Source organism: Coloeus monedula (assembly GCF_965178545.1).
Source record: "Coloeus monedula genome assembly, chromosome: 3".
NCBI classification, from domain to species: domain Eukaryota; kingdom Metazoa; phylum Chordata; class Aves; order Passeriformes; family Corvidae; genus Coloeus; species Coloeus monedula.
The window spans coordinates 43,494,139-43,508,659 of record NC_138783.1 but is presented as its reverse complement, the minus strand read 5'-3'; the positions used below and the strand labels follow the sequence as shown (position 1 = coordinate 43,508,659).

General features: G+C 41.4%; 1 protein-coding gene across 2 annotated transcripts in view; it reads left to right on the top strand.

Moving 5' to 3' along the window:
* Positions 1-294: 294 nt before the first annotated feature.
* Positions 295-14,521, top strand: part of CWF19L2 (CWF19 like cell cycle control factor 2) — a gene marked incomplete at its 5' end in the record, with an annotated part of 65,972 nt that continues 51,745 nt past the window's right edge. For both annotated transcript variants that reach the window (XM_082278005.1, XM_082278004.1), the window contains 3 exons: positions 295-360; positions 13,015-13,095; positions 13,841-13,960. In XM_082278005.1, coding sequence (XP_082134131.1) covers positions 295-360; positions 13,015-13,095; positions 13,841-13,960 — 267 coding nt within the window. The remainder of the gene's footprint in view (positions 361-13,014; positions 13,096-13,840; positions 13,961-14,521) is intronic.

Genomic DNA, 14,521 nt, shown 5'->3' with positions numbered 1-14,521 from the left:
ATTCTGTGATTCTACAACCCTGTCATAAGCTGAGCGCGTCGCGGCGAACGCTGGGGAGCCCGCACAGGGGCTGAGGGGCCCGGCAGCAGAGCTCTGCTCCGGGGAGGTCCCCGCCGGGCGGGGCGGGCGCTGTGCCCTCCCTACCCCCTGTTCCCGCTGTCCCCGCCGTATCCCGCGGCCCCGCCGGCAGGAGCCGCAGCAGCCCCGCCCCGCCATGGCCCGGGACGCTGTTCACGACAGTGTCGCGGCGGGGCTGCCGTACGGCCGTTGCGCGGCTTCCGGCGGGCTGTGCCGATGGCGTCCGGGCTGGAGGGCGAGCGGAGCCGGGAGCAGCGGGAGCGGGAGGCGCTGCTGGCTCAGGTGGGGTGACCGGCCTGGCCCAGCCTTGCCCTGGGGCCGCTCAGCACCCCCTCGTTCCCTAGGCTGGGCGCTCCTGAAGGCTGCCGCGGCCGTGGCAGCCTGAGGAGGGGACAACGTGGGGAGAGCCCCTTCTGTGCCGAGGGGAGCTGGGCTGCGGCACCGGGAGTGGCAGGACGCACTCTGGAATTTCTGCGTGACACCCACCTGGTCTCGTGCGTTTTGCCGCTTGTGGTATTGATCCTCTTGGTGTTCCACTTATTATGTATTTCTGTGCTTACACCTTTGGAAAGAGATGGAGTCGGTCGTCTTTACATTCTCATTTCAGATTTTTTTATACATTGGTAAGATGGCACCACCCTCACTCCCCGTCCTTCTCTAGGCTAAACAGGCCCAGCTCTCAGCCTTTTCCTAAATGAGACATGAAAGGCATCTCCTCCTTGTCTTGTGGTCTGTCTTTGCTAAAGAGTCTGTATCTCTCCATTGCAACACTCTGGTCATGGAGTGGTAATAACTTGAAGTTGTGTGCGTGTGTTAAGAAGTGGGAGCGTGATGACTTGCCTGGTATGTTGCTGTAGTGTAAGACAAGAATTAGGAGGCTCCCACTCACAGGTGCTTTGGTAGAGTTGCTGTGACTTGGAGACCCGTGCTAATCCTGATGAATTTTGTTCAAAATCTGCCTATATGCTGATTTTGGTATTTGTGGTGATTCTTGTTGTGACTTGTAGGTAAAGTGAATGCTGAAGTCACTTAGGTGACATGGCTTATTTTGGAGTTTAAGGGGGGATAACAAGAAAAGTGTAAGAGGAAGACAGAGTATGGAAAGAGTATGAGGTTGTGGTGATGGGCTTTTGACAAAAGGAAGGCCAGAGTAAGCAGCAACCAAATCTTACTGGGCAAAGACATTGTCAGAAAATAAGTAGTGGGAAAATGGCCTGAGTAGCCTGATGGTTGCACAACAGCGATGCCTTTTCTCAAGGCAAAGCAGAAAGAGAGAGGATTTCATGTAATGTATCGTGTGGGCATCTCTCTTGTACAGTTTTGGAACAGTTTCTTGGCAATAAAAGTTCCCTTCAGTGATTTCCCCCCTTTTGACAAGCAGTTGAAAGGAAATAGGTTTAACTTAGTGAATCACACTACCCTGCAAAAGTTTGTTGATGTTGTTAAGATGTCTGTTGCTTTCTTTACTTGATGTATTTAGGAGTGCTCCTTTGCTCAGTTCAACCTCTTGGATGTTCAGAAAATACACTTAACAGCAAGCAAAACTTATGTAGGACACTATTATCCTACTTTACCTTGCCTTCTCAGCTGGTGCCACTTGTACAGTAAGCTGTCTGGGCCAATGCCACTGGCTTAGAATCCTAGAACAGCTCTGATTGGAAATACCTTGAAAGATCACTTGGACAACCCCTTGTGGGAAAGGGAGCCAAGGTGAGATTGTCTAGTGCTCTGTTCAGTCATGTCTTGAGAACTCCAGTGATGGGGTTAAGGAAACTTTCCTTTCTGAGCTTTCAGGAAGCACAGTCCCCCACCTGAATCCCACTCCCACCGCCTGAGGCTGTCACTGCTGGCACTGAAGCCCCTTTGCAGAGGGCAGCTCCAGTGAGCCAATGCGTGCTCTGCTTGACTCCCTACATGCACCACTCACACTCAGTCAGACAAGTTTCCCTTACCAAGCTTGACCCCAGGTGTTCCATAGCAGAGTCACAGACATCTGGATCCTTAGAACAATTTAATTGTGGTGCAGAACACCAAGCCAGCTTGAGCTGGGTGCCTCCAGGGAGGGACCCTGAACAACCAAATGCCTGAGCTTTTATACCCTTGCAGTCGTAATTGTGCCATGGTCTGGGGTGCTCCTGCTGAGTCCCTGGCTCCTGCAGTGTCTCTGAGTGCCCGCTCTCCTGGCTGGCCCCAAAGGTGTGTCTGCTGTGCAAAGGGACAGCACCAGTTCACAGCCTTTTGCCTCGGGCTCCCATCGTTTTCTGACACCCAGAGCCCAACCTGCAGCTCACACTGCAGCTGCACACTGAGCTATCTGCACTGAAGGTATTCCTCAGCAGGAATGCCTTATCCTCTCCCTGTGGCTCCTTCCTTGTGAAGAGAGAACTTCTGTTCTCTTTATAGAACACCCTTTACTGGAATACTGTGATGAGTTTCCTCCCTTAGGTGTCTCTTCTGAGGGAGAAAAGGCCTAACTCCTTCAGGCTTCCCTCACAGGGCAGGTTTCCCAGCCCTGTGGTCATCTTCATGTGTTTTCTTTGGACACTCCAGTTTATCTGTGTCTTTTCTGAGCAGTGGGGGCCAGCGCTGGGCACGGTGCTCTGGTGCAGCCTGACAAAGGCTGAGCAGAGTGGGGTGGTGATGTCTCTGTCTCTGCCAGCAATGCCCCTGCAGATGCAGCCCAGGATCCAGCGCCTTTGTTGCTGCAGCAGTGCAGTGCTGACCCTGCCAGCTTGTCCACCAGGACCCCCAGATCCCTTTCAGCAAGGCTGCTTCCCAGCCATGCAGATACAGACTTGTGCCAGGCTCTTGGATTATGTCGTCCCACGTGCAGGACCTTGTACTTCCCTGTCTTAAACTCCATACATTTCTTGCTAGCCTGCTCTTCCAGCCTCTCCAGGTGTCTCTGTAGGATGTCTTGCCTTCGTGACATGTCCACCACCCAGTTTGGTGTCACCAGCAAACTTGATGAGGTTTCAGTCCCATCGTCCACATAATTTATGAAGATGTTGAGCCTGTAGAGCCCAGTATTGATCCTGGAGGATCCACTTGTGACAAGCTGCCAGCCTGACTAAAAAACATTGATAAATGCTTAATTTTTGTGAAAGCTTTTTACAGGGTCAGACACTGCAGTAGTTTATGAAATCATAGTCTTCCTCTTTTCCTATTTGCTTCTGTTTGCATCAACAGTTTAACATGAAATAAAAGTGTCCTGTGAGGATGTTATATAAAAATTTTGCTACAACTTCCTCTTACCAAAATCTCTGTGGATGCTTTTAACTTCTTTTATTACTACCTCTAAAATACTGTTAATTTGAAGTAAGAATATTTTACATGTAGCATTAAATGCTTTTGTGATGTTTTCATAGCAACTGGTGTTAAATATGCTGCAATCTGTGGAAAAGGCAATGAATTTGTATTTAACCTCTAATCATGTTTGGGTAGGTCTCAGTTTAGGGAGGCAGTAAAGCTGTGGAAGGAGGTTTGGTTGCTGGAGAAACACAACAGCAATGAGCCAAAGCCACTCTCATGTGGAAAGGGGAAAGGTTGACATTGGGAATGAGAACACTTCTTCATACTGACAGTGTGTCGGGAGAAAGGGCACAGGTTGTTTTTGGCAGAGTTTGAGTTGTTGCTAAAAAGCATGGTATCTTGAGTACAGGGGCTACACTTCTGACTACACTGTTAGGATACGTCTCAAAAGTCCTTTGATGATACTGTAGCTTCATAGGTCCTAACTCTTAGTGTCAATATATCCTGCTCATCAGCCTTGCTGAAGAATATTAGAGAAATAGATGTGGTGTTTTTAGAATGAAACCAACTCTGATGTGTTTTCTTATTGCTTAGATGTAGTACATTAAAAGGTATGTATGTAGGATCTGTGTTGAATGTTGTCATTTTCTTTGACTTGAACGAGAAACAGACCATCATTGTATTGTTCAGCATATTTTTAAAATGCAGTGAATACAAATTACTCCTACATGAATATCTTAAAATATATGTGCAATTTTTGTGTGATACTAAAGAAAACTGAATGCACAACCCTGATTTTCTAGAGTAAGGCAAAACTGATTTTCTGTGTACAGCAGTAGGCTCAGAGTTGGCTTTTACCATTCAAAACTAACAACTGGGGAATAAATAGCTCTATAAAGATGTTACATCATTGCTTAGACAAAAGATGATGAAGTGTTAGAACTACTGTGAGAAGAGGAAAGAACAAAGCAAATGGTTGTGCAGACATATTGCACATCATTTCTGTGCAATGTGAAATAGCTTATGCAGTCCTGGTCCCAGCATCTCAAGAAGAACCAAACAACCTCGGAGAAGGTGGGAGGAAAGGTGCAGAGATGATCTTGGTGCAGACTGTCCGAGGACTCTAGAGGTTTTGAGATGAGGAAAGATAGGCTGAAAATGAAGTTAATACAAGAGAATTCTGTAAAATTGTTAAATGATGTGGAGAAGGGAAAGAGAAGTGCTGTCTGCTGGTCCTTTCAGGTCAAGAACTAGGTTGTATTAAGGGATTTGCAGGTAGCCAACTCAGAGCAGACAAAAGAAGGGAACTTTCAGATGATGCACAGAGAAATTGTACAGTCTCTTGTATAGCATGTTGCAGATACTGGCACTGCACTTCCATCCAGATAAGAGTAGCCTAAAACCTAAATTCCATGTTGAAAGTTATTGATTGAAAAGTTGTTGAGCCCCAGATTGCTGGAAGTTCCAGGAATATTTTGGAGATGGCTCACTTTGGACTTAAGCCTGTATACACTTCAGCTTTCCTGAGCATTACTGGACATTTTTTAGTTAGGATACTAGCTTAGATTCTCGGGTCTGAGAATGTCAGAGCCCTGAGAAATCCAATACAGGGAAACATAATGGAGTATAATTTGTGAAATACTAGCCACTGTGGTTCTTCAGATCCATTTTTTGTGGAGTGTAGGAATGGATCTGGAGACAATGCCGTTGTTTTCTACAGAATTTAACCATTATAGGTGCTTGGTCCCTATATGGCCAATGAGAAACTTCCCCAGTGTGACTTTTCAGTTTCTTACTGAAAGTCACAGTATAGAGTCTGTGTTATATTTCCTCATTGTTATGTTTTCACTTCCAAACAAACTAAAGCTAAGTCAGATTCTTTGATTTTCAAAGATTGTAACTCATTGCATGTTTCCTCTTCCCATTTATGGACCCAATAACAAAATATTAAGCTATGTCAAAGGGCAACATTTTTAAGACTTCTTCTGTAGCTATTCTGTTATTTCCGTGAAAAGTCAATTTAGCATTTTTTAATGTGCAAGCGTGAGGATGTCATAATTGCCATGTTAATACTCTGCTGTCTGCTTTTCAGAAATGGACTTGTTGCTGCCTGTGTGAGAACAGATTAATGTCCTAAGTGTATTGACTTTCTCTGCTTTACTTGGATTATGGTTGGACTGCCTGCTGCAGTGGAACGGCCAGGCAGTCGAGGGAGGGGATTGTCTCACTCTGCTCTGCACTGGGGCAGCCTCACTTCAAATCCTGTGTGCAGTTTTGGGTGCCACCATATAAGAAAGACATTAAAATATTAGAGAATGTCCAAAAGAGAGCCACAAATAGAGTGAAGGGCTTAGAGGTGGCAGCCGTATGAGGACTGACTGTGGTCACTTGGCTGAGGTGTAAGAGAAGAGGAGACTGAGGGGAGACCTCATCACGGTCCGCAGCTTCCTCATGAGGGGAACAGGAGGGGCAGACACTGATCTCTCCTCTGTGGTGACCAGTGACAGGATCTGAGGAAATGGCCTGAAGCTGTGTTAGGGGATGTTTAGGTTGGATATTGGGGAAAGGTTCTTCACCCAGAGGGTGGTTGGGCGCTGGAACAGGCTCCCCAGGGAAGTGGTCACTGCACCAGCCTGACAGAGGTCAATAAATGTTTGGACAACACTCTCAGGCACGTGGTGTGACTCTTGGGGTTGTCCTGCGCAGGGCCAGGAGCTGCACTTTGATGATCCGTGTGGGTCCCTTCCAACTCAGGATATTTAATGATTTTATGAACAGAACTGGGAGAAAACTATTGCAAGACTTCTTCTCAATGTGTTTTGATTGTTTTGGTTAGAAAGGCAGCAAGAGGTTTGCAGGAACTTACCACAGCTGGCTAACATAGTCAAGACAGTTATTTGGTGATTGCGATCCTGGAAGCCTTTTACTTTGGGAAATACAGTTTGAAAGCTGTGTATTCTTTGCTTCTGGTAATCTGAGAAGTTTGCAAAAATAACTGTACTTTAGCAGTTCTGTTTCTGGAAAGATGAGATGTTCAGCCAACTCACCTTAAGGAGCTTTTTGTTATGAAATATTGAACTTACACTTCTTTTGAAGAACTAAAATGCCACACAATCTGTTGATCGAGATTTCCCTTTTAAATTTTGAAGGTGTATTCTTTTATTTGTGTAGTCTGTCTTCCAAACTGCACTGATAAAACCCAGCGGCTGATAATGTTTATGATAATGATCAGTACTCAAATAATTAAGTGTTGACATGCAAATTGTTATTAGGCTTCAGAAATAGCATCTTGTTTTGATGAGCACAATAGTTCATGACATTGCTATTTTGGTTTACAAGTTTACAGCAAGAAAATAATCTGATGGTTGTTTTGGTAAGTGCAGGAATGTATATTTTTCCTAGACATGAACACTTCTTTTCTTGGTACAAACTATCAAGACTTCAAATTTTGGAATATTCTTGCACCAGTGGTATCATATTGTATTTTTGTATTTTAGGGTTGCTCTTCTGTTACTTGGGTTTTTTCCATGGACTTTGAGTCTTTCACTCTTTGGCCTCTGAGGGTGATGTGATTTGACCATTCCTTGTGCAGAAAATCCTGCCTTTTGATTTTTAAGGATTACTGACAGACTGGAAGTTGAGTGTAGGTAAATAAGACTTCAGTCAAATAACGTATATTATTGAAACAATGAAAATAAATTGATACCATCAAACAAATTCATTGCACAAACAAGAAATTATGTGTTTAGTTTTACTTAGTAATATTTCTGAAAAAATTGATTTGAGATTTGCAAGCCATTATTTTTGGAAGCATCTTGTTCGATGCTTTTGACTTCGACTTCTCCGTTCAGTTTTGGTTTACATTTTTTGTTTTATTTTATTTGAAAATACAACTTAAAATTAACACAAACCAAACTAACAACGAGTGTATAACAGTATCACTGCATTCACAGTATTAGAGCTCTAAAGAAGTTGTGAAATCAGCAGGTTTTGCTCATGAAGTATGATCAGGTATTTCCTCCTAAAAGCCTAACTGTTGGCTCTTTGCAGTGATCAGTATTTGCTGAGGTGATGGAGTGCTTGGCAGTATTTTACGTTGCAGTTTTCAGTGGAAAATTACAGAAATCTCTCCTTAGGCAGAAATTAGTAACAAAACATGTCTCTGTGAGGGGTTATAGTTGCTTCTGTGCTGTAATACTAAGCACCTCCTTTTTGTTCTTTCCCTTTTAAATCCTTCATGAAGTGTTACATCCCTAACTCTATCTGTTGAAGGAAATAAACACTTCAGCATTTAAGTCTGAGATATTAGAAGAGTAATGGTACTGAGAAATGAATACTTTTCACAAAAGATTTTCAGATTTTTGTCAAAGCACCTCTGTATGCATTTTTGCAAGCAACATCTTTGAACAGACCCATCGTTTTTGAAGGTCAGTGATGAAGACAGATGTCTTCACTGTTATATTTTGTAAGGCCTTCCTCTGGAGCTTGCTTTGCCACAGCAGTGGAGAGGTCCTACATTAACACAAAATACCTGTTTACAGTAGTAGCAGTCCTAGCAGTAGTAGCTTCTATTTATCTGTTGTGTCTGCATGTGTACCAGCAGAACCACTGCTACCTCGCCGATGTTTCTGGTTGAAGGCTGACATCTCCTGCAGCCTGCTCTTTAAATCACGTCTGACTTTTGATTATTGGTCATAAAAAGTGTAAATGATTGAAGTGATAGTTGCTCCAGTGACCTTTCTTCTGTGCATTTGGCAGGTGAAAATGACAGAGGGGTGACTTTTTCCAGTTGGCAAAGCTTTGTCTGGAGGAGGTGGTGGTGCAGGCAACTTTCTGACTCAGTTGCAAGTTGCCACGTTGGGGTGGAAGCTAAACTCTTTCTTGTGTTTCCAGTGTTGTCCTCCTTGAGAAATCTTTGTGGATGTAGCAATAATTGGAATATTGAGACTAGAAAAATAATCTAAGCATTCACAATAATAAGTGTGTTATTCAGACAGAGAATTGGTATAAAAGCATCAGAACTGCAAAGAAGGGTATGTTCAAGTTCCCTGGAGGGAACTTGTTGTAATGAGGGCTCTCTATCCCTGAGCTTTGGAGTGATGGAAACTGGGAGGGTAATACATGCCACAGCAACCTTTCTGATAGTTGATTATCAAAAACAGTTAAAACAGTGGAGTGGTTTGTATGATAGCATGGGAGATGATACTAAAATTAGAAAGCTGATTGTAGATACATTGAATGCCTTATGTTGGTGTCTGAAGGACTGGCTAGGTGTTAGATTTTTTGAAATTTCCTAACAGAAAGCTGTTGCTGAAAGGAAGTGTTTTCCACAGTTCTTTTCCCCAAAGTGCACTTTCCCCCCTAGTTCCTTGTGCTTAGACTGATAGCCTCGATGACCTTGCTAGAGTGGCAGCTTGTAAGCTTGGTCTGCAGGAAGCCACACCCTGCCTTTGGTGGGATTCATTTTGTGTCAGCATGGTCCTTGAAGTGGCTTTCCCTGAGACTGGAGTACAGAAACAGGTCTGGGTGGCTGAGGTGGTGGGAACACTTGAGGGGCAGAGAGAAGAGATGTGGGAATGGAGCCCTGCCCTTCCCACAGGTAGCCAGGACAGCAGCTTGGCTGGTGCTCTCTCTTTTGAATGTTTTTGTCATACTGTATTGATCTGATGTTGTGCTGTAGATTTTCTTCTGATTGCTTATGGAGGTAAAGGGAGTTTTTCTTCTTTTGGCTGAAGAAGTTGACTATTGAATCATGGTGATTATCATTTGAAGAACTAGAGGTTGACCGCAGTTATAGGTGGAAAATTGCAAGGCCTTTGTAGTGCTGTAGAAAACTTCCCCTGGCCTTGGTGAGAGCTGGAATAGTAAATAGAGTTGAGGTCAGGAAAGAGAGTTGGTCAGGGTTTCTGTGAGCTGGGGAGCGAATTTTTAGCCCTAGGTGACATCCCTCCATCCCTTCTGGACATCCCTGAGGGACTGCTGTGTAACAAACTCCATTTATTGTGTGACCTCTAACTTGTCTGTTGGCAGTGTCTTTGATCTTTCCTGCTTCCTCCTGGTGTGGCATGATGTAATTTTTATAGCTTTTGGGTTTTGCAACTGCAGTGTGTTACAGGCTGCTTTGGAGCAAATTTTAGTCTTCATTTAGTAGATAGTGTTGTCAGCTACTGGGCGGGCTGGCCTTAATGACCTGCTTGATGAAAACCAGAAAGCACTTTCCTTGAACTTGGTTTCCTCCCACATTCAGATGGATCTGTGAAATTCAAAACCCTTTCGCCTACGTGCTAAAGACTGCAGAATGTGGCTCTCTTCAACCATGGCAAAAAATGCTGACATAGTGCTGTAGAATAATTATGGTTTTTATAGCATCTTATCAACAGAGCTTGCAGAGTGCCTTGCCTGCCTTAGACTTCACCTTGTTTTTGTAGCAAAGGAGACCATGAGCAATTTTATTAGGGTGTTGCGGAAGTGCATAGTGTAGCATGATGCTTGCCCTCCTTGACAGGTTGTTGCTCATAATGTGTTCATGTGTACATGCACAGGCGTTTGCATAATTAATGCATTACTTTTGAAAGAGGGGTATTTCAGAATCATCCTGTATTTATGGAGAAAAAACTTTCAAATATTGCTGTGGTGACCTAAAATGTACCTCATTTGTAAAGGGGAAAGTATAAATTATTGGATATTCCTGTGGTATGAAAAGTATTAATGAACCTTAATGTGAATTAAATGCTTGGACTCCTGTGTGTTGACAGATGTGAAACTATTAGAGTTGGTCCTCACAGATAGAATGGTAAGCCTGACAGGGAAATTAATTAGGTGTTGTTTTTTTTTTTTTACATTTTATGACATCCTAGTAAGCCCTGCAGCTTTTGAAAAGAAAAGTAGAATATAAAGGTAAGTTTTGAAGCTAATAAAGTAGTGTAGGCAGATTTTCCGCCTCACTTCCACTTGAAGTAATTGTGTGTGTATGAGGGGAAAGCATCACGAACAATAAGAAATGAATATTCTAATTTGAGGGAGCTAGATTTTAGAGACAGAAAGATTTAGAGGGTATTGCTGCTAACTTTCTAGTCTTGTGTTAAAATGATATTTTTGGTGAAATTATAACTTCCATATTTTTAGATCTTTAGGCAGCTTTTTTTTTTTTTTTTTGAGTTTGCATAGATATGTTCTTAAGAATCTTCTATATTTTGTATCTTTGTCTAGGTGACACAAACTTTCACCTGATGCTTTTGTTTCTATCTCTCTTTTTAACAGCCTGGTGGTCAGTCTGCACTACACATTCACCTTGCCCAGTCCTGTTTCGTTCAGTATTCAGGAGACAGCAATCTATAGTCTGATGATGATTTCTAGTCAATCTGTGTTCTAAATGAGTATTTGTGTACTTCAGCCAAACTGATGATCCACCTCTTTCATCAGGATCATATATCTCAATTACTTAAATACTTGCCTTCATTTTTTCTGTTTATTTTTGGATCTAATAAAAAGTATAAAAGCTCCTTTTGTACCTTATTTATAACATTAACCTAATTTTATGCAATGTTTATTTGTAACTTTGGTAGCATGAAGAAAATAGTAATGTTATTTAAAATATACTTGTCATTATAGGAAATTATAAGAGGCTAAATCTTCCATGACAGGCAGAGAGCATATACAATGAAGACATGGTGACAAGTTGATCTTGAGTGACTTTTATTTGTGGCGTTTATAGATTTATGTGCCTGAGAGCTGAAAAAGGGGTGGAAGGGAGCTGTTGACTCCAGCTCCAGTTCTTTCTCAACCAAAAGAGAAATGGTATATAGGGAAAGCCTGTCTTTTTTTCCAATCTACGTCTTGGCAACTTGTTTTGTGTTTCCTTGTGGAGCAAACGGAGCATGGTTTGGTTTTTTAAAATTTTTTTTCCATTTAGAACTGTATTCAGGTTCCCTTTATATCCAGTGTTTCATCTCTGTCCAGTTATAAGCTTAAGTTTGGAGTCTGTGGCTTGTAGACGTTTTGTGAGTTGCATAGCTGAGGTTATTATCCTTCACTTGTTCAAAAATGTGGCATGTTTACTCAGATGAACATATTTTTAAGACAAAAGGGCCATCATTGTCTATATGGTCTAGAAGAGAATATATAAATCAGTGATTCCTGCATGAATTTTCAAGGGTGTTGTCCTAGATGTCTTAGGGTGGCCAGGGTTACCTCTCTGGAGCATGAAGGGGTAGCAGGAAACACACCTGAATTTTTTGGAGTCCTGGGTGGTTTTGGTGATGCTATGTTGTGCTTAACAGCTATTTCACTCTCACTGAATTGTAGTCCTGCTCATTCTTTTGTTGCTTTGTTTACTTATAAACTGGAAAATGTTTTGATACTGGAATAGGTGTCTGAATGTGTTCTTAACTAATTCTTTCTTTATGCCTGCCTTTTGAATTTTAAGAGGTGGCATTCACCTTTGTAGACTGTCAGCTTCATTCTAGATGGAAGTCTCAGTCTTGGACTCTTTATTCAAGCTGATTTATACTATTTTTTGTTTGTTTTACAATATTCCTTTGTTTAAAATCAAGAAGTCTGGGTAGCAGCCTTGCTTTGCTTGCATTTAAGTGCATTGGAAAGTTTTTCACCTGGAGCTTCTGAGAAAGTAGACAATGAAGGTTTAAAAGAGTGTTTTGTTTGGGCACAGATGTGTAGGTTTTTTTTTTTGAGTTCTTTGTGTTGTGCCACTTTCAACATGCTGATGCCAGTGTTCAAAAACACAACAGCAGTCCTATCTTGTGAGTTAGCACTTTTAAAAAAACCTCTTTTAATCTTATTTTTCTTATTTTTTTAGCATGTATTTCTGTTCTTTGAACCCTTATAGTATATTGGTCATCTTCCTGCAAGCATTGTTTTCTGTCAGGACAAAAGCTGCAGATTTCCTTCTTGGCTATATCAAAAAACGAGAAACTGGCCTGTGGTAGGGAGGTTACTGTCTGGTGCAGGGAACAGGCTTGGATCTGGAGAGCTGATAGCTGACTAGGAGGAAAGACCTCAACTGCTGTCTAATCTCCTGAGAGTTTTTTATTTGCTTGTAAATATTGGTGTTTTTAAAACTTGTATGTGTTCTCTTGGCTTATGTTTGACAACACTTTCTGGTAAAAGTTGGTGTTTAAGGATAAAAATTCCAAACTCTACCTTTTTGTTTTGATTTTAGTTATTTTAAGAGAAACCCCTCAAATAAACAAAAACCTAAAGGCACGTTAAAATTTGCAAGACTTATCTAACACAAAACTAGGGTTGTTATAATATAAAATAACTTTCCTCCTGTTCAATCAGGATATGGTGATATATGGCATATGATAGATGGGATAAAGAATTTCCTAAGGACAAGTTATACTTCAGTAAACTTGCTTCCAAAAGTCCTATTTATACTTAAAATAGAGTGAACTTCAGAGGCTGAAAAAATAATTATTTTATTGATGTGGCTTATAAAAATCCTTTCTAGATATTGAAACTGTTTGCAGTCATGGTTTTTTTCAGAAGAAGTAGTAAAAGTATTTCTAGTTTTATCTCCATAGCCAGAAAGGGAGGAACATTCTGAAGCCTGAACTGCAGTTCTCAACGTTGTGTATGGTTGTGTCAGTGTGGCTTGCAGAGGTGTGTCTGTAAGGAAATGCTACTGAGCTCCACCTGGTTATTTTTCTTCTCTGTTCATCTTAGGCCAAAATTAATTATGAAAAGAAGGAGAGTTGCAAGCTGCTAAAGGATCTGGGAGGTGAAGATACATGGATGCCTGCTGATGTGAGTGAATGTATGGAACTACTGGAAAAAGTGATAGAGTTGTAAATCACTGAATTAGATTGTTACCTTTACAGCAAGTTTGTATGAACAGGAGACTGAGGGCTTTAAGGTGATCCTTAAAAGCATCCCAATTTCTGGTTCATTCATGCTTTGATATGAGCTTTTTTTAAGGTAGTAATAATCTTTTACTCACCATGAGGAAGAAATTTTGTCATTCAATTCCAGTGTTAATTTCTACCAAATGCAGATGAGCAAGTGCTATCAGACAATAATAGTTCCATGGGAAGAAATCTGGAGGATTCAAGGCTTCATAGCAGTCTCATTTGTGGTCATTCACTGGAGAAACCTTAATGGAGCCTCTGAATAATCACACGCTGTTAGTGTGCAGGTATTTCAGCAAGGGAAGGATGTGTATTGATAATGTAGTGATATCTGAAGAAACAGGTTTGACCAAAGTAAATGTAGGGTAGTAGATACTATCTGTATAGTTATAGTGCCTTAGTTCCAGTGAAAAAAATATTGAGAGGGCAAGAAAAATTGATTATTGATGCAAGGTATGCTCTCCCTGCCCTAGCACCCCACCCCAGCCCACCCCTCCCTTCATAGAAGAGAGAGAGGGTAGTAAAAGGTAGTTATGTGTGTTTTACCTTTTTTCAGTGTGGTTTGGTAAGTAGGTTTTGATGATTTTTTTTTGTATATGGGTGATTTGGTTTACTGGATCTCATTCACAAACATTTACTTGTAGGAACATTCTGTGCAGAAGAAAAAGAAAAAGGATAAACATTCCAAAAAAGCTAAGAAAGAAAAGAAGAAAAGTAAGAAACAAAAATCTGAAAAGAAGGATGACTTACTTGATAGTTCTTCAGTAAGTAAGAAATTTTAAAGTAATTCAAATTACAGTCTTAGAACTTGAACCATTTTAGTCCCTGTAGATGCACATGGTTAGTAAAATTAAGGCTTAGTCTCATCATTTTCTATTGGGAAAAATTGTGGCAAAATTTGTCAGTTCTAATATACTGAGTATTTAATCAATTTAAAATAGGCTGTTATGTGAGTGCTTGTGAATTTTATAATATTGAATTCACTCATTAGGAACTATAAGGGATTTATAGTTTTTCAGCAGAGAGAAAATGAAAAAGAAAATCCTCATTCTGGTAGAGAGAGGAAAGTTTCCTAGGTACCCCATAGTCCGTGGTATATGATAGAAAGAGGTGTCTAAAATTGCAAATACTTGACTTTGATTTTAAGCACGAATTACTTCTGCCTTTTCCCACAGATGTTCAACCATGGACACTCCCAACAGTATGGGAGTTGAACATGGGTCTGAAGGACTTGCACATTTGAATCTGTAAGGATATGCCTTCCCATGGAAGGGCACTCTGGCAAAACAGTGCAGAGACTGCATTTGAAATCTGGTTGCTGCCTT